This window comes from Engraulis encrasicolus, chromosome 20, assembly GCF_034702125.1.
Source record: "Engraulis encrasicolus isolate BLACKSEA-1 chromosome 20, IST_EnEncr_1.0, whole genome shotgun sequence".
In the NCBI taxonomy this organism is placed as follows: domain Eukaryota; kingdom Metazoa; phylum Chordata; class Actinopteri; order Clupeiformes; family Engraulidae; genus Engraulis; species Engraulis encrasicolus.
Genome location: NC_085876.1, coordinates 8,107,116 through 8,129,363, shown reverse-complemented (window position 1 = coordinate 8,129,363; position 22,248 = coordinate 8,107,116). Strand labels below are relative to the sequence as shown.

At 45.6% G+C, this 22,248-nt stretch overlaps 1 protein-coding gene across 1 annotated transcript in view; it reads right to left on the bottom strand.

Annotated features, from left to right (window-relative positions):
* The window catches only part of clasp2 (cytoplasmic linker associated protein 2), an 85,496-nt gene that overhangs the window by 3,169 nt on the left and 60,079 nt on the right, over window positions 1-22,248 (bottom strand). The window contains exons 24-40 of the mRNA XM_063185323.1: window positions 21,776-21,838; window positions 20,677-20,783; window positions 19,922-19,945; window positions 18,375-18,622; window positions 17,275-17,338; window positions 15,396-15,452; window positions 14,783-14,785; window positions 13,691-13,854; window positions 12,064-12,142; window positions 6,692-6,835; window positions 5,867-6,010; window positions 5,520-5,623; window positions 4,423-4,567; window positions 2,813-2,954; window positions 1,791-1,987; window positions 1,442-1,570; window positions 1-171 (exon numbers count right to left, since the gene is read on the bottom strand). The exon at window positions 1-171 is cut by the window's left edge and continues 36 nt beyond it. Coding sequence (XP_063041393.1) covers window positions 1-171; window positions 1,442-1,570; window positions 1,791-1,987; window positions 2,813-2,954; window positions 4,423-4,567; window positions 5,520-5,623; window positions 5,867-6,010; window positions 6,692-6,835; window positions 12,064-12,142; window positions 13,691-13,854; window positions 14,783-14,785; window positions 15,396-15,452; window positions 17,275-17,338; window positions 18,375-18,622; window positions 19,922-19,945; window positions 20,677-20,783; window positions 21,776-21,838 — 1,985 coding nt within the window. The remainder of the gene's footprint in view (window positions 172-1,441; window positions 1,571-1,790; window positions 1,988-2,812; window positions 2,955-4,422; window positions 4,568-5,519; window positions 5,624-5,866; window positions 6,011-6,691; window positions 6,836-12,063; window positions 12,143-13,690; window positions 13,855-14,782; window positions 14,786-15,395; window positions 15,453-17,274; window positions 17,339-18,374; window positions 18,623-19,921; window positions 19,946-20,676; window positions 20,784-21,775; window positions 21,839-22,248) is intronic.

The following is a 22,248-nucleotide window of genomic DNA, read 5'->3' as shown; positions in this document are numbered from 1 at the left end:
CACCAGGCACTCTCTGGGCATCTGGTCCATCAGCTTGGTGAGCATCTTGATGGCGGCCAGGTTGATGGGGTAGTCGGCCGACTGGATGATGGGGCACAGCACCTTGATGCACTGGTCTGCATTGATGGCACTGGCCAGCATGCTGGCCGTCTCCTCCGCCGCACGCACCACCTACGGCACACACACACACACACGCGCGCACACGTACACACACACACACACACAGGCAGACACAACGATTTTCAATAGGCCCAGGGTGACAAAGATGAATCACACCATGTGCAGAGGTGGCAATAGTAAAAGTAGAAATGAAAAACAAAGCCTGCCATAATTTCCTTCCAACACCGGTAACTTGATTGAGTAACTGGTCTACAGTTACTGTACCTGATGTACCTGATTCTGGGCGGGCTGGATCAAACTTGGGGGTTTTCTTTTTAGGTTTTTAGTGTCATTTAATTTCCTGACATGCGCCAAGTCATTCTTATGGACGTTACATGACACCATTATGTAGACACGTCCAGGACAACACCGTGATTCACATTAGTCCATTAGCTGTTAGCAGACAAACTCTTTTGATGTGACCACTGATGTCCTCCTTGCCACCTCTGATGCATGTGTCAAAATTAACAACCTCGTTAAAGACTATCTGAGAAGAATGATGATGCAATATTTATTACACTCCTTGGGTCGATTACTTCTCTCCAGTCCAGCCAAGTGCCACTTACTGAAGCTACCACGCCTAGCGACCGCTATGTCATGCCGAATGACTAATTTAACAGAAGGGTCACAAGAGCGTCTGTGCTGGCATGAATCACTGGTGATGACGCATTCTGGTCGGAGACAGAGACAACAGTCTGAGATAGTCAGTGTGTTGTCAAGATTAATAAATGCTGATGATTTGTCAGACTGTCTTTTTCAGGCTCTGCTTCATTGGGAGTTCAGCAAAAAACAATTCTGGCAATCAAAATTAATGTACGTGCTTGTATGCAGAAATATAAGGCAAGAAAGAATGAAAAAATAAAGGTCTGAGAATATGTTGTGACAAGTCATCAGCATTCACTAATTTCAATAAGGTCCTCCAATACTGTTTTCAGGTCGACTGGAACGGTACCAGAGTCCATTCCTGGACCAGTTCAGTTCGGAATTTAAGTGCCATAGCTCTTTCAACCCTGTGTGTGACTGTGCAGATGATCGTATGTGTGCAGAGTTGTGTATGTGAGTGTGTCTTTGTGCAGATGTGTGTGTTTGTTTATCTGTGTGCAGCTGATTGTATGTGTGCAGCTGATTGTGTGTGTGCAGATGATCGTGTGTGTGTGTGTGTGTGTGTGTGTGTGTGTGTGTGTGTGTGTGTGTGTGTGTGTGTGTGTGTGTGTGTGTGTGTGTGTGTGTGTGTGTGTGTGTGTGTGTGTGTGTGTGTGTGTGTGTGTGTGTGTGCTCATACCTCTTTATGAGGGTCTTTATGTGCTTCCAGGGTCTTCATGATGGTAAGCTCTGCATAGTTCTTGAAGCGCCACGGTTGTCTGCTCAGGATTTCCTTCAGCACACGCAGAGCCAGCGCCCTAATAACATGCTGAAGAATGACAAAAAAACTTGAATTTGTTGAATTCATCGGCCGTTGAAAAGAACAGTCAATTAGGTGTTTATACTGAACATCTAGAGACAGTTTGCAGATTTTACATTGGGCTTTCATTTAATACTGAATTGTGAAGTGTTTACATGAGATTTTCAAAGAGGAATTCAGTTTTATTCTGAATTAAATGTCTCACGTAAACAAGGCCATAGTCACATACCTCTCCATCGCCTAGTGTTTCTAGCAGCAGCAGCAGGATGGTCTTGAAGTGCTCGTCCCAGACCGTCTGCGTGCGCGTGTCCCGGATCAGCTTCATCAGCTCGCACAGCGCAGCCTTGCGCTCCTCCACGCGCTCGCTGTGATTGGACAACTCCTTCAGCAGCTCCGCAACCACCTCCGATTGGTCCACTCCGCTGTCTGCCAATCGCATGAGGAGATGGGAGGGAAAGATGGGGGAAAGAGGAGAAGCTTTACATTTCATAAAAATCCACGGTTACAAGGGCGTCACCATTACTATTCTGCAAGTGGTTGCTAGTGCTAAATCATTCAGAAGGGCTATGGGAAGTTTAAGTGGAACTAGCAGACCAGAAATGTTGTGAGAGCACGACAAATGCTGAAATGGGCAGAGTAATTAGGTGGATAGGTAACACAAACAAATTTCTGAGGAAAAATCCCATGTATGAAGCCATGGGACAACTTTAGTGACTGTGCTGCCATGTTGTTAATTTACTGAATGAGTTAAGACGATAATGTCATTAATGCATTGGATGGCTGGATTTTTTCCTGCTGACCCCACCACCGATGTTGGGAAAGAAAGATGTCAGATATTTGTTTTTGTGAATTCCAAGAGCATGGTTCAGTAGTCATCAAGAGGTAGTGGTCCATTATCTACGATAATAGAGGAGCTTCTCATTTTCTTAACTTTATGATGGCAGCAGGCTCTCTTGACACAGGTTGACCACTTTCTGTTGTTTAACTGGCTTATCATTTAACCATGTATTGGATGATAATTGGAACAGCCCTCTGGAAGAATAGCTGCTGTTTCACAAAAAGCTACGGTAATGGCAACCTAATATGGAAAAAAAAATCACCATCACCATGAGCTGACTAGTATGGAGATATAGCCCTATATTATGGTGAATGACCATAATAGAGACCCCCACAGATAGTTGAGTTCTCTGCTTTCATGGACATAGAGCTCAGCTGGCTCCCATGTAATTCAAACTATGAAAAATAAATCACCATCGGAGACAGGCTGTCCTTCCGAGTCAAATGAGGAGTCCTTCTTGCCAGGGTCCCTGGAGGGCCGGGGGCTGGACTGAAGCATGGGCATCGTGTTCAGTAGAGACGTCTTGTTGTCCAGCGCCGTCCGACCAGTCTCCACCTACACGCGCGCACACACACACACACGTTATACCAACACCGTAGTCCTCACCTATACAGAGCACCACCAGGTGGGGGAGAGACTGTGGGGGGGATCTGTGGTGCACTGTGCTAATGGAAAATATTGCCCGCGGACACCCATGTTCAAATACAGCACAGGCCCTTTCCCACCCCTATCATTTCCTCTCCACTCTACTGCGCCATCAAAAAAAAAAAATCGAATAAGATCTCTCTCTCTCTCTCTCTCTCTCTCTCTCTCTCTCTCTCTCTCTTTCTCTCTCTCTCTCTCTCTCTCTCTCTCTCTCTCTCTCTGTCTCTCTCTCTCAAAACAACCGCAAAAAATGTTAATGTAGTCTATTCTATGAATTTATGCAATCTGTTGTGCAATATCTTAATTTGTGTATACTGATGGACACTATAATTTCCTCCATGCTCAATGTAGTTACTCTAGGGCCTACTGTACAGTAGTCTACTGCAGAGACCTAATTTCAGGTCAACTCACTCTCTCTCTCTGTCTCTGTCTCCCTCTAGTGGGGTAGAAAAGAATCCTTTGCCATCGTGTACAGGCTACACTCTCCCTATAGGTTTCGTTTGGATACACTCTGCTAAACTTTTACTTTTACTATTACAAATTCCCTTTTAACACCATGGGAGATGTCACGAAACCAAATTAAGAATCCATTAGGAATCCATTTGCGTTAATGAGAGAACCGCACTGCAGCAGAGTTGATAGCCATTACCATTAGCAGGCATGTACTCTGCGCCATAGAGTAAATCAGAGCATCAAAGGCACCTTCTCCCATCATGTAAAAAAAGATCATTACATGGAGGGGGGGGAGGGGGGGGGTGTCATTGTGGAGTAGCACTGCAATTTGGTATGCTGTGGGCTTAAGCGGGGAATAATGTTGTGAAAAAAAGACAATGACTGCAGTTACTACATCTGGTTTCAAATGGAATGCTGACGATATTGGGTTTACAACAATTTATGGATAATTCTATTTACATGTGTGGAAGAGCGTTGTGCTACCATACTACCGTCAGAATAGGGCCACATTTGGTCCACTAAAAAATTTGAAACGATCAGGGCCCACCTCTGACCCAATTAACTGTACAACACAAATAAACAGTCTACAGCATCACATTAAGAGTATTGCTGATTTTTACAAAATGATTTCAAGACCCACAATTTGAGGATCACTGACATAGACATTATAGATGGTAATCAGAGCCTTCTGCAGAGGCTGCTGTAGTCTCACCTCAGGGGTTCTCTCTTGCGGGCCGAATGACACCAACAGTACATCAACACAATACATTGTATTATATCTACAGTATCATACACGCATATAGACATTATAGAGAGACTGAGACTGCTCTCTTGCGGGCCGAGTGACATCAAAAGTACATCATCATAATACGCTATACAGCATATACATGCATGTAGACATTACAGAGACTGCTGTCACCCTCACCTCCTCCTCTCCGTCTCTCTTGCGGGGCGAGTCCGTCATGTCCTCCTGGCTCCTCACGCTGAAGTTCTGGATGGCCTCACTCATGCCACGCAGAGAGCTGTAGATCTCTTCCGAGTTCATGTTCTCCGTGTCATAATCAAAAGCACTGCAGGCAGACGCACACGCAGACACAGACACACGCACAGACACAGACACAGACACACACACACGCACACACACCAGAACACACTTAACGGGATAAATCTGGGACAAAACGGGTTCCATGAGACAAAAGTTTTCAGCAAATTTATGGATGAGTTGACCAGCCTGTTTTGTGGTTTCACCCGTCCATCCATACCAGGGTGAGAGGGTCTGAGAAGGGACACCGGGTTACCAGGCGGTCTGGGAGCTGTTGGTTGGGGAGATGAGGGCTGGAGCTATTGGGGGTGGGCGTGGGGGTTACTGTACCTGGGTGAGGAGGCTTGGAAGGTGTTGGTCAGGGATCCTACACCTCTTCCATAGCCATATCGAAGGGCCAAATTCAGCACTTTCAAGGACCTTCAAGACCAATTTTTTAAATTTTACAGGGAGGAAATCTGATGTGATGCACAACAACTATCAATCCAGAATGTGAAGGCGTGGATAGCAAGTGCACAGTATGGAGTTGAGCACACACATTTTATTTCTCTTATTAACCTATTGATTGCAGACGCAAAAAACACATCCTTGACACTTTCAAGCATTTCCAAGCACTTGACCAAAAAGAAAATTCCATTAGATTTTTTTGAAAACATTCAAAAGACAACAATATAAAAATTCAAACATTGATTTTGACACCGTCTAGCAGGGTTGCCAGATGAGACTAATGGTTTTTAGTATAAAAAAAAATGCACAAAACCCACCTGGAAGCACTAAATCCAGCCCAATTTGCACTAAATTTCTATGCCCATAAACTTGTAGTAAACTCGCCCTTTTTTTTTACTCATTATTACCCCCAGACGGCCACCCCAAGCAGCCAATTGGCAGGAAACAGCCTAATCTGGCAACACTGGCTGGTAGCGTTGGGGGAGCTTACTGCACCTGTGTGAGGGTGTATGGGCGGGGTGTTGGGGCTTTACCTGGGTGAGAGGGTCTGGGAGGTGTTGGTGGGGGAGGTGAGCGGGCTTGTCCAGCTGGCTGGTGATCTGGGCGTGTGTCTCAGGAGGGGGCTTCCAGTTGAGGCCTGAAGGGAAAAGAGTACAGCCATTAAAAAACACGATCAGTGTGGTGCAGGGCGCTAAGTCATTTCACGATCCTTCCCCCAGTTCTTCCCTCCCACTCATTTCCTGTAACCCTTTCCACTGTGTTGTCTAAAATAAAGTTAGAAAAGCACCCCAAAGCATATAAAGTACACTATTTTACTATACATTCGTCCACAGCAGCCTTCAACTTGAATATTTGCCTTTCAATGCGAGTGAGCCAGTACCTGTGCCGTGTTTCCGGTGTTGCGCAGGTGGTTCTGCAGCAGCTTGGTGGCTCCGTCCTGGAAGGTCTTGGGCAGCGCGCCCAGCAGCATGGTGAACTCGGGGGTGTTGAGCTGGAACAGGGCGATCAGGACCGCCTGCGCAGCCTGGAAACAACACACACACACACATTACAGTTGAACCCCAACAACAACGCACATACGTACACACACACACACACACACACACACACACATTACAATTGAACCCCAATAACACCGCACATACGTACACACACACTTTACAGTTGAACCCCAATAACAATGCACATACGCGTGCACACACACACACACACACACATTACAGTTGAACCCCAACAACAACGCACATACGTACACACACACATTACAGTTGAACCCCAATAACAACGCACATACGCGCACATACGCGCACACACACACACACACACACACACACACATTACAGTTGAACCCCAACAACAACGCACATACGCACACACACACACACATTACAGTTGAACCCCAACAACAACGCACATACGTACACACACACACACACACATTACAGTTGAACCCCAATAAGCACGCACGCGCGCACACGCACACGCACACGCACACACACAATATGTACAATGATGACATCTTTCAGTCTGTCTCTGTGTGTGCATGTGTAAGCATGTGTGCTTTCTGAATTTGTGACCGACCCATGCTGACAAGTAAGCACGTATGCTTCTGTATACATTTGTTCGAGTCCTTCACAACATGACAGCGCTTTGGTGTCTGGCGTGTGTGTATGTATGTATGTGTGCTCCAATGTGCGTCTCAAACCTTGCGGACGTCGGAGCTCTTGGGCTCGGTGGTCCAGGTGATGATGCGGGAGACGGCCAGGCGCGTCTCGCTGGAGTTGGTGAAGTCGGTGGGCTCCATCTGCATCGTTAGCGTCTCGATGTAGCGCAGAATCGCCACCTTCACCTGTGCAAACACACAGCAACCACCACATCAACACCGGCTGGTCTACATGTCGGGTAGCAGCACTGATACAGAACATCTAATACAGGCGCTAAGCCAATGAGCCATTCATAAATCGCATCATCATCGCATCAATACAGGAGTTCAACACACAATATAATTTGTCAATCAAGGAGGTTTTTTTTTCCTTCAAGCAACCGCTGTGATGTGTTATTGAATTGTTGACCGCAAGTCGTTGAATTTGGCTTTCGTCAGGAGGGAAGAGGGCGTCTTTACACATGGTGATCAATATGTCACTGTATTGTATTCCTACAATACACTGTAATTACTTTAGCCAAGAGGAGCTGAGCAGTTGAGTGCTTGGACCCAATGTAAACTCTGGTTTATCATCATGTATGACATGTAATTTTCAACACGGTATGGCAAGTCATATGCTATTATAGCGTAATTCGAGTCCCTCACAAACATCCTACAGATGATGCGCACCTATGACCAAAATTACGCAAGCTAGCGGTTTACACTAGTGTACAGAGCCGCCGACAAGACAATTTTACAGCACCTTTCCTCCTCTTCCTTCATATATTTATCTTCCCTTTCGATGTTCTACTTGCCATCTCCCTTACCTCACTTTCTAGCCTTATTTCTCTCCCAATCTCTCCCTTGTTTATCTCTGCATGCCTGTCGTGTCTTTCGTTTTCCCTCATTAATCTCTCTGTTCCTCTCCATCTCGGACTGTGGTGGAGGCTGCACTGAGCTGTGTGCTGTCTCAGCCACCCATCTCTGTATGCTTCAGCCTCTCTGTCCATGTTGACACCTGCACTGACCAGTCCCCCCCCCTCCTTACCTCTCTCTCCCTCCCTCTCCTTGTCCGTGGGATGGTCAGCACTGACCTGTGTGCGCTCTCTTCCTCCCTCATTCCTCCCCTTCTCCGCTCTCCCACCCCCACCCCTCTCTACCTCTCTCTCTCCTTCCCCTCTCTACCTCTCCCTCACTCTTAGGCCCCCTCCCTCTCCCCCTCTCTACATTTCTCCCTCCCCGACTCCCTCTCCTGGCCCGTGGTACGGGCAGCACTGACCTGTGTGCTCTTTCTCTCCATCCCTCCCTTTCAGTCCTTCTCCCTCTCTTTCATCCCCTTCTCTCTCTCTCTCTCTCTCCCTCTCTCCCCCCCTCTCCCTCCCTCCCTCTGCTGGTCCATGGTGCTGGCTGCACTGACCTGTGTGCCCTTTCTCTCCCACCCTCTCTGTCCTTCTCCCTCTCTAATCCCCTTCTCTCGCCCACCCCCCCTCTCTCCCTCTCTCTCTCCCTCTCTCCCTCCCTCCCTCCCTCTGCTGGTCCATGGTGCTGGCTGCACTGACCTGTGTGCTTTGGCTCCACAGGCGGCAGCGCTCGGCCAGAGTGCATGCTGAGCGCCGCCTCCGCACCGGACACACTGTCTCAATAGCCCCGCCCACATGATGGCTGCAACAGCCCCGCCTCCCAGGCTTCACAGACACAGGCTAGCGGCCACGACGAGACGAGTGCGAGAGAGAGAAAGAAAGGAGAGAGAGAGGAAGAGAAGGAGAGAGAGAGAGAGAGAGAGAAAAATGAAGAGGGGAGGACAACAGTCAGGGGGAGATGATGGTGAGAGACAGATGAGACCAGTCAAGGGGAGGGAAGGAGGGAGAGAGGGAAAGAGAGAGAGAGAAAGAAGAGAGAATTGCAGTAAAGCAGAGCAGAGTAGGGAGGGAAGGAGGGATGGGAGGGGAGGGAGAGGAAAGAATAGAACAGTAAGGAAGGGATCACACTGACTAGCGTTAGCATCAGCAGATGCAGTGGACTGTAATTTGCCTGTAGAATGACTGTTAACATGCTAGCATTATGCTAGCGATGTAAGGAGCAAAGCGTTAACTAAATTTAAAGTATGTATTAGGTGCTGTATGCAATGAATTTTAGCAAATAATGAACTTTACATTAAAATTTAGTTCTTCATATTTTGTGTTGTTTAATTCGATTGCCGTACCAGATTTTGGCCACAAACCTACATACAACACCTTTAACATTCTGAAAGTAACGCAAAGCTCCTAACCATCAGTCTGACATATTCTAGAAACACTACCGGTATTAAAATTATTTTAAACTAAAAGCATGGCACAAGCAAGCAATCAAAATGTCAAAAATTGGAATAGAACAAAAATGTAGAAAAAATATAAATAAAATAATATAAATAGCAGCTTTGGTTGAATTCTGAATTTAAGTCTAAACTGTCTGTGCTTCATTCGGTTTCTGCTCTGTGTAATTTCAGTGTGATCGCGCCCTTAGAGTACTTGAAGGCTAGGCAGATGCAGGTGTAGGGGTGGGGATGGGTGACTGGGGAAAGGGATGCTTTGGCCTTGACAGCCAGATGAGAAAGCAACAAATGGATAGCAAGGTGGGTGGAGGAAAAACAGGATATTGGGGGAAGAGGACGGTGAGGAGACGTTCACGAAACAGTGTGCGTGACAAGGAAGTGAGAGGGGAAATACACAGGCCTTCATCGGCGTGGCGCAGCCAGTGTCTGACCGGGTGCTCAAAATATAGTCCCGATTAGAAGCGTCATAGCGGTTCCTTGTTACAGTAACAATGTGTGAAAAGTAGTTTGGGAGCAAAATACAACATTCAGGCATCATTATTTTGGTTCTTCACCATTTGGGCCTATACGCTTGTTGCCACATATAGCCATCGAAAGGGTTCCATAAAATCCTTTAGCGCTGAAGGTGAGGTGATGAAGGCATATCTGAGTTGGGCATGCACTGGGGGAGTGGACAAGTCAGAACATACACCTCTGAAACATGAAGAGCCCAATAAAAATATGGACATAGTCACAAAATCACAGCTTTTTCCCATCACTACTTGCATTGAAACAAGCAGAGATTTAATTTACAAAAAAATCTTTGTCCTGCATTTTGTGACTATGCCCTCTTCTACAATGGGCTCCTCGAGTGTTTTCCTGCACCTGTGGAAGAAGAAAAAACACCAGTGCTTCTCGCTCTCCCCCCTCATAAAGGGCTGAGGTATACAGGCAAAACCCCATGAATGTTCTTTCAGATTAGCATTTACATATTCATAATGCCATCTGACTAACATTCAAACACTACGCATCTGAAAGTGTCTTAAAATGACAGCCAGACCTTCCATGCAACACACAGAATTGGTTGCTTTGCTATTGAACTGAGTTCAAAGTAAAGATGCAACAATCAAATAGACATCAGGGGTTGGAAACAATTAGCTGTGACAAAGGGCTAGCATGCTTCCTCCATACTAGTGAGTTGTCATGGCAACATTCACTATTCAGTCGCTTCATTTGCCTAATAATTTAAACGGACTGTAATTAAATTTGCATGTTTGGTGAGGTAATGGGGCGTGGAAGAAAAAACGGCATCAATTCTGACAAGATCTCTAATGAAGAGGTGGATGTGTTCTCCGCTTGAAGTAGGCAGCAGTTGTTCTTAAAACCTAAATATCACACAGATGTTTGTTATTTCAAAACAATACTAGTCCACCACTGGCTCATAACTGGTTGCCTTCCAGCAGCAGCTCTTCACTGCGGTCTACTCTTCCTTTTAAGGCTACGTCTCACTTTCTTTCTTTTGAGATCTGCCGCTGCCAGCTGGTACACCGTCTTGCTCAGTCATTCTCGGGAGACTGCAGCGGATGAGTCACCATTTCAAGAATGTGCTAACTCTACCAGACAGTCCCTACCTGACCCCAAAATCCCTCAGCTGGGCTGGTGCGGGATGATGTCTCTTTCAACCAAAGTCTAAAAATAACATCAAAATATTATTTGGATGAAAAAAGGCAGAAGACATAAATCCCAAAAGCTCATTTTCAAAAGACGTTCGGGCTATTCTTCAACTCATGCAGGCTTATTCTGTTCGTGCTTTCCTTTGTAGCTCACATAGCTTTGACATCTCAAAAGCCTGGCTTGTAAAATCTGTGGAGCAGACGGTTTTATGATCGCTTCAGCAAAGACAAGCTGAGTGCTGAGAACACTTAATACTCATCAAGCCATCCCTCTGCAAGCGTGATTCATCAGAAAGATTCATTTCACTTTGTGGAAACTGTCTGAGCTTGCAGCATGAGGATTCCTTCGATCCCTGTTCACCTTGTACTTTTTTGACATAACCAATCCCTGCTGTTTGGAAGGAAATTGCCAAACCTCAAACATATCTGGATAGATGACGTTATAGCCTGAGCCGAGAATCGCTGCCTAATTGGCCTTGAAAGAGTGAAATGAAATTGAGCTGAGGCACTAGGTTTTGACAGCCTGGCTATTTCCCAGATGTCATGATCCTCTAAAAGCCTACTCTGTAGCCTTGTTGTTGCTGTGCTGTGTTGCTGAAGTAGGGCCAAAAGTGACACAGACTCCTGAAAGGCAGTAAGGGCACTTTCAAGCCAAGCCAAGGGCATGAAAACAATAATTAAAACAAAGAGGGCACACAGACCTTTTGTGTACAGGACGCAAAGGTTTGCACTATGGCCAAAGATGGTGGATTAGCAGCCCACCCTTGTGCAAGGTCCAACCTAACTCCAATAGTATTATATGTTGGGAATGTGTATGGATAAGTGTGTATCTGTATTGTATGTTTTCGTTTTTAAGTTACTTTGGAGAAAAGCTTCTTCTAAATGTAAATTTTATTAAGGTCCAACCACAGGGCCAAAAGTCACAGCACTGTCAGACATGCATTTAAGACACCCACCTGTAAGTTAGTGCTGCACTTACCGTTTTACCACTTTTGCCTTCATTGACACAACCTACCTTGACATACCTTGCTCTAGCCATGTGCCATCTTTGCTAACTCTTGATGGCAAGACTTTCAAGACTATCACAATTTTCAAGGCTTTGAAGACATCAATACCTTCTAGAACGCATCTGTAGATCGGGCCACCACACTGACCTTGGCATCCTCTACTAACGGATATCTGACAAGTTACAGCAGACTTCAGTAAACCACTGTACCCAAATTGGCAGAGGTGGCCAAGCAAGCTCAATGAAGTAAAACTCCTGTCATGAATTTCATCTGGATGTCTGTCCTCACACCAAATTATTTGACAAGTTAATCTGCCAGACACATTTCACCATTTCTGGACATAAAGCACATTTCCCACTTACACTTGAGTGAAACAAGTTTTAGTTTTTTTTCTGCTTTTGTATCCGTTGTTCTCTGAGTCTGGCAGTTCAACTTGTACCCACTGACGCACAGGGAGACACCTACCTTCAGGTTCGGAGTCTGGGTTTGGTCTACCGTGAACCGCATCAGGATAGTAAACTGTAGGTCATTTGCGAACGACTCTCTACAAAGGAATGAGAAAGAAGACGACAAAACAGAAACAAGTGATTAAGGAGCTAACAGAAGCTTTACTTAACTTTAACCTGTATACCCCATGACGCACTAAAGCAGGGATGTCAAACTCAGGCCCGGGGGCCAAATTTGGCCCGCGGAGCCATTTTATTTGGCCCACAAGATCATTTCAAATGTGTATTACAGTTGGCCCTCATACATCATTAATGTACAGTTTACCAAGACTTGAACATGAAATTTGGTGTTTCTCAGAAGTATGAGCGGGCCCAGGCCAATGACACAGCTCACACTCCTATGCAATACAATATGTGCCCGTGTGTGTGTGAAATTGAACTATGAGTAAGTGCGTGCCTGCAGGATTTTAGTCCATTTATTACAAATAAATCTTGAGTTCGGCCCTCGACTTCGTTCCATATTTTGATTTTGGCCCTCGGTCAATTTGAGTTTGACACCCCTGCACTAAAGCATAAATGCTACCTACGGTTACAAAATGTACGGCAAAATATGTAATCAGTGATCGCATATCTAACATTTTATTTTAAGCCTGAAAGATGCCACTGTTGAATTTCTACACGTAGGACAGGCCAGCATTGTGTGAAGTGTTAGTAAGTACTCGATCAAGACGTTCACTCTAGAGCATGACACGGGAGTGGATTTTCACTCCCGTCCCATCCCGGTCCCAGAAAAAAAATCCCATCCCGTCCCGTCCCGTCCCGGAGTGGAGTAAAAGAAACAAATCCCATCCCGTCCCGTCCTGAAAAGAATGTCTCCCAATCCTGCCCACTCCCACTCAAAATCAATCCCACTCCCATTTCATTGGCTTTTTTAATGAAAAAATAAGCAAGCATTCCCGCTCTCATTCATTTTTATTCCCGCTCCTGCCCGCTCCCATTCATCTTTATTCCCGCTCCTGCCCGCTCCCGTTCATCTTTAAAATTTTGACTCCCATCCCGCGGGAATCCCGCAGGACACGCGGGACCCACGGAGTCACATTGTATTTGTACTGTAGTGACGTCTAACCGCACCAATACACCGGCCGCAGCATGAGCGAGGCGAGCGACGGAAATAATTGACTTTGTGTTGTATTGTACTAGATTCGCGCGACAAGAGCGGCAGTTTGTAGTTGAACTCTTGGGAATATTATGCAAATTAGCTATGACGCGGTTCGGCCACAGCCGCCACAACCCAATGACTGTATAGAGGTCAGTAGCCACAGCCAATGGGAATGTTGAAATGCTTGCATTCTGCTTTTAGTCACTTCAATCTTGCTGCACAGAAGCGATTCTCTGTCGCTTGAATCTCGTCGCGGCCGGTGTATTCACCCGGTTAGGTGTCATTTTGAGAACTGCATTCTTCACATTGGCAACCGAGTCAATGACGTTTTAGTGGATTATCTAAGAACCATATTCTTTGCGGTGCATTAATTATCAATTACTAATCAATTAATGGGCATTACCTGTGGTTGTATGACCTGACATCTAAGCCAAAAAAATTGACCCCTTCTCCACATTGGCAACTGCCGTTTTCCAAAAAACCCTACCTGGTGACGTCTAAGGCCTTCTGCACTTTGGCTTGGACGGAGCCCAGGAGGTCTGCGCCCATCTTCTTCAGGAGCTGGGTGAGCAGCACGAAGAGCCAGTCCTGAAGGTCGTCCTTGTGCACCCCAATGAAGTCCACCAACGTCTCCAAGAACATGCTGAAGACCTGAGGTCCAAGCAGAGCATTGAATTGAATGTTTATGCCGTTTTATTATGTTATTATTATTGCTATCATTTACTTTCCATTCAATGCTACTTTGACCTTAGCCTTTGCCAAATATTTGTCTTCCTCTTAATCAACCGGTACAATTCATTTTATTTATTTTTTATTGTTGCTGTTAGTCCAACTGTTAAGCACATTGAGCTGCATGGCTTGTATGAATTGTGCAATACAAATAAAGTTATTAAGATTAACTCAGATTGGTGTTGCGAAGTGTTTTCTCCAGTTTACTTCATTTAAAGCACCCAGTACATTTCGGCGGGTGCGTGTTTTCGCATAGTTGTACAGTGGTTAACTCTGACTATAGTTATAAAGTACGCGCAACCATTGTTTTTGGTGTGACCTTAAGGGATCAGACTACATAGTAAAAATGCACAAGACAGACAACACATACACTATGGTAACTTTATTTGTACCCGAAGCTACACTTAGGGCTGTAATGATACATTGAACTCATGATTCGGTTCGATACACCTAATATTTTTATATATATATTTTTTTTAATTAATTAATTTGCCTTATGTTTTTTTTTGTTTTCTAGACTGAAGGGTAACAGAACTTTGAAAGGGTGTTGTGACTCTGCGCATCACTATTTCTTGGTTCGATACAGTATCATTACAGCCCTACATACGCTGTAGTGTAGAACTTGTATGCCAGTGATGGGCAACCAGGTACATTCACTACAATCCAGTGCCACATATTCCAAATGACCTGGTTTTAATTGGTCCACTTAAAACAGGCAATGCCCCGGTTCAAAGAGCACTTGCTTGAACTGGACAGATGAAACCAGGTCATTTGGAATATGTGGCACTGGATTTGAATGAATGAATCCAGGTTGCCCATCACTGTTCTATGCAATCATGAATGAACTTACTCTCTGAGGGGATCCACCATGTAGGGGGAGGGAGATGCATGAATAGAAAAAGAAAGGAATGAGAGAGACAGCAAGAGCAAAAAAGAAAGAGAAAAAGAGACAACGACAGGCAGGTGGGAGATAAAAAAAGGTACGGTTTAGAATAAATCTGCCATAACAATTCAATTGATTCAAACCAGTTTTGCGTGTATGCACGAGTGACTGGATGGGTGTCAAGTGGAAGTACAATGGGTTTCCATGGTGCAAGTGATGGAATACTCAGACACAAATGAAAATAAATGAAATGAATAACCTAATATATGGATTAACATGATTTGTGATCAAATAATAATGACAACAAAAGATATGATTGCATGACAAGTTTTGTGAAAAGGTGAGAGAGTATGAGACTAAAATAAAAGTGGGTATGTGTGTGTTTTGGGTCATGGCTGAAATGCATGTGTTTATTTGAGTGTGAGTGTGTGCGTGTAAGACTGTGTGCATGATTGTCACAGCTCTGAATGAGTGTATGAGTGTGAGTGTGAGACGGTGTGCATGATTGTCACAGCTTTGAATGAGTGTGTGTGTGTGTGCATGATTGTCACAGCTTTGGATGACTGCGTGTTTGTTATACCTTGAAGGAGGCAGAACTGATTACGGATTCTGCCGAGCCGAAGCCTCTGGACTCGCGCTGCAAATCAGAAAAAGGGGGACGGGGGCCAATGGCTGTCAATCACGGAGATGACGCTCATCATTAACCAATTACGGTGGATCTCGGAGGGAAGACCCGGAAAGAACATTCAACATGGCCACCACCACCACACAGAGTAGATGAATGACTGTACGTGCTGCTTCCTTCACAATTCTACATAGACTGATGATGTGGCCATTCCACAAAACCTCAACACGCCAAAGAGCAAATATGTTTGTCAAAGTCCTACATGTGGCTTTAATTTCTGGATTACTTCACAGCACAATTTCTCAGCTCTGAACAACCAAAGCTCATCAAACCACAGGCCCCACTGTTACTCGCTGTCAGGTAGCCAAAGCACATACAGTAGAAAAGCCAAGGCAGACACAAACACTAAATTTAGCTCCGTTTGCAGCTAGCTGTATCCAGGCAGACCTCCAACAACAGGGGTGCAAGGTCACCTAGCATCAATAAAGAACTGATGTCAGCACGGCAGCTGAACCTTTCTACATTTTTCCAACATCTCTTCTTTTTTTTCCTAAAAGACATACCAAAGAGTCACCAATTTATTTATAGACTTCAATATCAGGCTAGAACAACTCCGCAAGACTACCTTCACGAAAACCATACAAGTAAATTAAGCAAAGCGCATACACTTAAAGTAATCATAACATAGCAGGGGTGAGTATTTGCATTTCATATTAACATTGCTACATTCCATAGAATACCCACAACGTTCATCCTGTTAACGATTCAGATACATCACCAAGGGCTAATGACAAGCAATACAAGCAAACAAAAAGCACATACCGCAGTATTAGTTAGCAGGTAAACCACACATATTCTTAACAGCCACAATCTCCGTCCATAAAACCATATCAATATTCATCTCGCAAACCAATTTCAGCCAAGCCTTAAGTCAAAAGCCAAGTCTTCCCTTTTTCTTAATGCATAAACTTACATTCCGAAGTCTCATTGGAGTGTGCCTAATCTTAAAATCAGACAGAAAGGAAAAGAAAATTTTAAGAGATTTACGCTTCTCCTAAATGTATTGATTCACTTCAATCATTTACTTTGTGAAGGTAGATTATATTTGGATTGAGAAACAACCAGTTAAAACATGCTAGAGTGTCAAGCTTGGAAAAGTCAGCCCAGTGCAAACTGATAGGGAGCAGAAGGGAGAAGTGAGTGTGTTTGGGTGTCCGCGCGCGCATGTGTATGTGGGCGTGCGTGTGTGTGTGTGTATAATAGTGAGAGAAGTGTGCGACTGCAGCAGAGGAAAGAAGTTGTTGTGCCACATTGACATGCTCACAACACATCACCAAGATTAGTGTGTTCATGCCTGGTGAACGTGTGAGTGAGTGTATGTGTGTGTGAGTGAAACATTGAAGTGTGTGTGTCAGAGAGGGACAGAGAGAGCGATAAAGAAAAAAAGAAAGAAAAAAGAGAGAGATAGAGAGAGAAAGAAAGAAACAAAAAGGGATGGAGAGAGAGAGAGAGAGAGAGAGAGAGAGAGAGAGAGAGAGAGAGAGAGAGAGAGAGAGAGAGAGAGAGAGAGAGAGAATGTCCGTTTCTGTACCGGTGAGTGCAATATTGGTCTACGTATGTGTGTGTGTATGTGCATGTGCATGTGCATGTGTGCATACGAGTGTGAAATTTGACGTGAGTGCACAGGCTTTGGTTTCGGCAGAATCCACCACTACACAGAAGGTGCGTGAGAGCAGACTGGCGAGCAGGTGAGTGATTCAGAAGGGTTTATGAGTGAGAGAGTGAGTGAGTGTTTTGCCGTTTGTTTTTCTTTCTCGGGGCGTGCCGGCGGTACCTTGCTGTGAGGGTCGGCGAACATTCGTGTGAAAATCTCACACAACCTCTTCAGCTCCACGCGACTGCAGGGAGAGAGAGAGAGAGAGAGAGAGAGAGAGAGAGAGAGAGAGAGACACACAGACAGACAGACAGACAGACAGACAGACAGACAGACAGGAAAAAAAAAACTGAAATTAGAGGAAATTTGGGCATGCCGTGATCAAAAGGCTGAATATTATGATAAACAGGTAGACATGGTGGTTCACTTCTCTGCTTCGTGTGCCATAGATCGCCTCAATGTGTACTGCATCATTTGACCACACAACCTTTGACTTTACAGAAAGCACATAAGCGGGGGGCACAGTGGTGCAGTGCGCTAGTGCGCCATACCATATACACAGGCACATTGCCCACGGAGACCCAGGTTTTTAACCCGGCCTGGGTCAATTCCCAACCCTTCTCCATCTCTCTCTCAATCATCTCCTGACCTCTCTAATAAATGTACAAAAAAAGACCTGAATATATATATATACACAAAACAACGAAGACATCATATATGCAGTCATCGGTCACAACAGCCACCATGGATTTCCAGTCATTAATGGATAGGAGCGTATGAATGATGGAACTGGTCCCTCACTGCTACATATGCGGCAATGGGTAAATACATCTGGACGTCGATGTAGGGGACCTGTATGTATGTAGTGTACGTGCGCCTGTGTGCATGTCTTTATATTCGGAGCATGCATCGGAGCACAAATTGAAAAAGCCATTTCAGAGTACCCCTGTGGATGTGTTTATACACCAATGTGTGTGAACCTTATTCATATCTGAGTGTGTGTGTATCCTACTGTGTTTGAGAGTGTATGCGTGTGTGTGTCTTCTTCATACCTTAGCTTAGCGCATGTTGGTTCTTGAGCAGTGTCTGCAGTCCTATGAGCCCCTCATTGCACTGTGTGTACAGTATGTGTGCTGTGTATGTGTATGTGTACTGTGTGTGTGTGTGTGTGTTTGTGTGTATGTGTATGTGTACTGTGTGTGTGTATGTGTATGTGTATGTGTATGTGTATGTGTATGTGTATGTATGCGTGTGCGTGAGCCAACATGATGTCCTCGTACCTTAGTGTACGTTGGTTCTTGAGCAGCGTCTGCAGTCCCATCAACCCCTCCTTGCGCTCGCTCCAGTTGGCGGAGGCGCAGCGGTTGAGCACCTCGGCCACGTCCTCCGTCTGCCGCATGTAGGTGGGGATGCTGCTGCCGTTGCGCGAGGAGTAGGAGCGCTCCGAGCAGGCGCTCGACGCATCGCTGTTGGCGTCGTCGTCCGAGTACATGCCGTACTGCTCATAGCGCCGCCGAGCCGGCTTCTTCTGCAGGTGGCGAAGGGGTCGGGGAGGTGGGAGGAGAGCAGAGGAGAGGAGAGGGAGGTGCAGAGTAGTGGACGTGGAGGGTTGGGGAGGAGAGGAGAGGAGAGGAGAGGAGAGGAGAGGAGAGGAGAGGAGAGGAGAGGAGAGGAGAGGAGAGGAGAGGAGAGGAGAGGATTAGGTGGCATGGGGAAGGGGGAGGTGGGAGGAGAGGAGAGGGAGGTGCAGAGAAGTGGACGTGGAGGAGGGTTGGGGAGGAGAGCAGAGGAGAGGAGAGGGAGGTGAAGAGAAGGGGACGTGGAGGAGGGGAGGGTTGGGGAGGAGAGGAGAGGAGAAGGAGGTGCAGAGTCATGGGGGGTGCGGAGGTGGGAGGAGAGGAGAGGAGAGGAGAGGCAGAGTAGGGGACATGGAGGAGGGTTGGGGAGGAGAGATATGATGGGGAGGTGCAGAGAGGAGAGGGAGGTGCAGAGTAGGGGACGGGGAGGAGTAAGGGTTAGGGAGGAGAGGAGAGGGAGAGGAGACGGGTGATGGAAGGTGGGGAAGGGCAGCAGAGGGGGTGGAATGAGGATGGGGTGACACGGTGGAGGAAGGTGGGATGAGGAGGAGTAAGGGTTGGGGAGGTGGAGGATTAAGGAGGTGAAGATAAGGCAGGGAGGTGAAGAAAAGGAGAGGGAAAGGGTTGTTGGGGAGATAGACCGGAGGGTGGGGGGGCGGAGTGGTTCATTGACTTGCAAACGCCCACACAGCATGCAAAATTACACACGACAGCCAGATCTAGAAACCAAATGACGATTCAGTTATGATTCTGTCACATAAATTATTGCATGAGAGAAGCCAATGTAACCCAATTCCATTGCAGTTACTCTACTCTACTCTACTCTACTCAATTAACTAATGATTGCGGAGGTCAAAATGAGTTACTGAAGGTAGAAGAGAGGGAGAGAGAAAGAGAAAGGTGGAGAGAAAGAGAGAGATATAGATAGAAAAGCAGAGGGAAAGAGGAGAGATGAGACAGAGATGGAGGAGGGAGCAAAAGAGAGATAAGTGGAGAAAGACAGCAAGCAAAAGGTTGAAGACAGGCTGAGAGAGAGGTGGAGAAAATAAGAGAGAATAAGAGAGTAATAGAGAGCATAAGAGAGAAATATAGAGGGAGAGAGGGGGCAAGAGGAGAGAGAGACATGACAGACAGACAGACAGATAGACAGACAGATAGATAGATAGATAGATAGATAGATAGATAGATAGATAGATAGATCTAGAAAGATAGAGATAGATTGATAGATAAACAGAACATGCTGAACCAACCTTGCTCCTCAGGTCCCCTAGCAGCTGGCAGCGTTAAGATAGTAAGACAGTAGCAAGAGGTTTAAGGTTAGCGGTCAGACTCAAGAAGCTCAAGAAAACACACCTGGCAACTAAGGGGTTAAAGTCAGACAGAATTATCTAAAGAGAACTAAAGGGAACAAATTACATTGGTGTGTGTGTGACGTATGTGTGTGTGACGTGTGTGTGTGACGCGTGTGAGACGTGTGTGTGTGTGTCGTGTGTGTGTCGTGTGTGTGTCGTGTGTGTGTCGTGTGTGTGTGTGTCTGTGTGTGTGTCTGTGTGTGTGTCTGTGTGTGTGTCTGTGTGTGTGTCTGTGTGTGTGTCTGTGTGTGTGTCTGTGTGTGTGTCTGTGTGTGTGTCTGTGTGTGTGTCTGTGTGTGTGTCTGTGTGTGTGTCTGTGTGTGTGTCTGTGTGTGTCTGTGTGTGTCTGTGTGTGACTGTGTGTGACGTGTGTGTGTGTGTGTGAGTCTCACAGGTCTATAAAGGGTCATATTTACACTATGAAAAATGCAAATATTTGGAGAGGATACTAAATTTCTGGATCTTACATCACCCAGATTTGAGCATGTGCTGTGTTAATGAATGTGTGTGTGTGTGTGTGTGTGTGTGTGTGTGTGTGTGTGTGTGTGTGTGTGTGTGTGTGTGTGTGTGTGGGTGTGGGTGTGTGTGTGTGTAAGAATGCCTGAATTTCTGTATGAGCAGGGTGCATGTGTGTGTGTTTGTGTGTGTGTTACCAAAGCATCAGCCAGGGCCTCCTCCACGTCTGATCCGGTGTTCAGAACCCTCATGGCACTGACGGACGACGACAGGCGACTAGATGTAGACATGCCCAAACCAGAACCTACCAACATGACACATCACAACAAACACACTGTAAGCACTAGGAAACGTAATCATAAACTGAGGAGAGATCTGGACGCCAGTCATGGCGTTGCATCAGAATACACTAACAAACATACACCATTACCAAAAGTATTCGCTAACCTGCCTCGACTCACATATGAAGATACTATGTATACCTTTGATGATATAGTGCATCTACGCTCATCCTTTTATTTTTAGCCCTTATGCTTCTGATCCTCTTCTTTGTTGTTGCTTCTATTGACTGCATCGGTGTATAAAATGTGCTTTGGAAATAAACTTGCCTCATCAATATGGGCTGTAGTATGGACTATGTACAGTTAATACTGAGTAGACAGCTATGCTACCATGGAAAGATGTTATAGATTACGTGTAGAGATCAAAGGAATAAAGTGTTAGCAAAACAGCTCCACTTGGGTACTGCCGCTTCTACAGTACGTAGGTAATTTACTTTATTACATGTCTAAAAAAGTTGTGCTTTTAAACCATGGTCTGTTCATACAACCAGAATGGACAAGATCTTGCTCTTCAAATAAGTTCAGGCATGAAGACTGATGAAATCTACCTTGACGGTGAAGGAAAGAATAACATGATGCAACAAAATAAATGACTGAGGGGAAAAGAAATGCAAATGCAACACAAAAAAATGAACGTCATAATGAACGTGATGAGATGACACATTTGGGTGACTTTTTATTGACATCAGATGCCTTGCCGTGCACGTTTCGAGAATCCAAGTCCTCGGCAGTCACCTGATGGGCAATGAGCGTTGAGTGCACGATGAGGAAAATGAAGATGCGCAAATGGAGGAAATGGACGACACAAGCGGAATGAAGCAGGACTGAAATGGTAACGGAAAACGAAAATGGGGGCAAGATAAAAAAATGATGATGAGGGCAACATGAGGGCAAAGGTGGGGTAAAAGAACCAGATGGGGCAAAATTGCGGGGGAAAAGACTGAAGACGAATCACCTGCAGCCCCAAAGGCCTCAGCAACATGGAGCGCACCAGTGGAACGAGAGTAGTGCCGCGTTGCTGCAGATATAGACACACACACACACAGCGCAGAGTTAGTGCTACAGCTCCGTCCCGACAACAAACAAAAGCAAGAACACAGATCCTCCACCTCTAGTGAGTGAGTGACCGAACCCATGGTGAACACCCAAGTGCACCCTTCTGTAAACACACAATCAAACTGTCATACATACACCAACAAAAGCAAGTTAAGAGTCCAGTTCTGCAGTCTATTTAGCTGAAGCAACACCTATGCACCTATGGAAAAGAGAAGCATAACCAAGTCACTGTTTAACAACACATTTACACGCACGCGCGCACACGCACACACACGTCCATTATGCTTATACACAAAACACATCCACTCGAATCTATAAGAGTATTTGTATTAAAAAGACAAGAGCCCCGAAAAGCCACCACAGGCAGGAAGA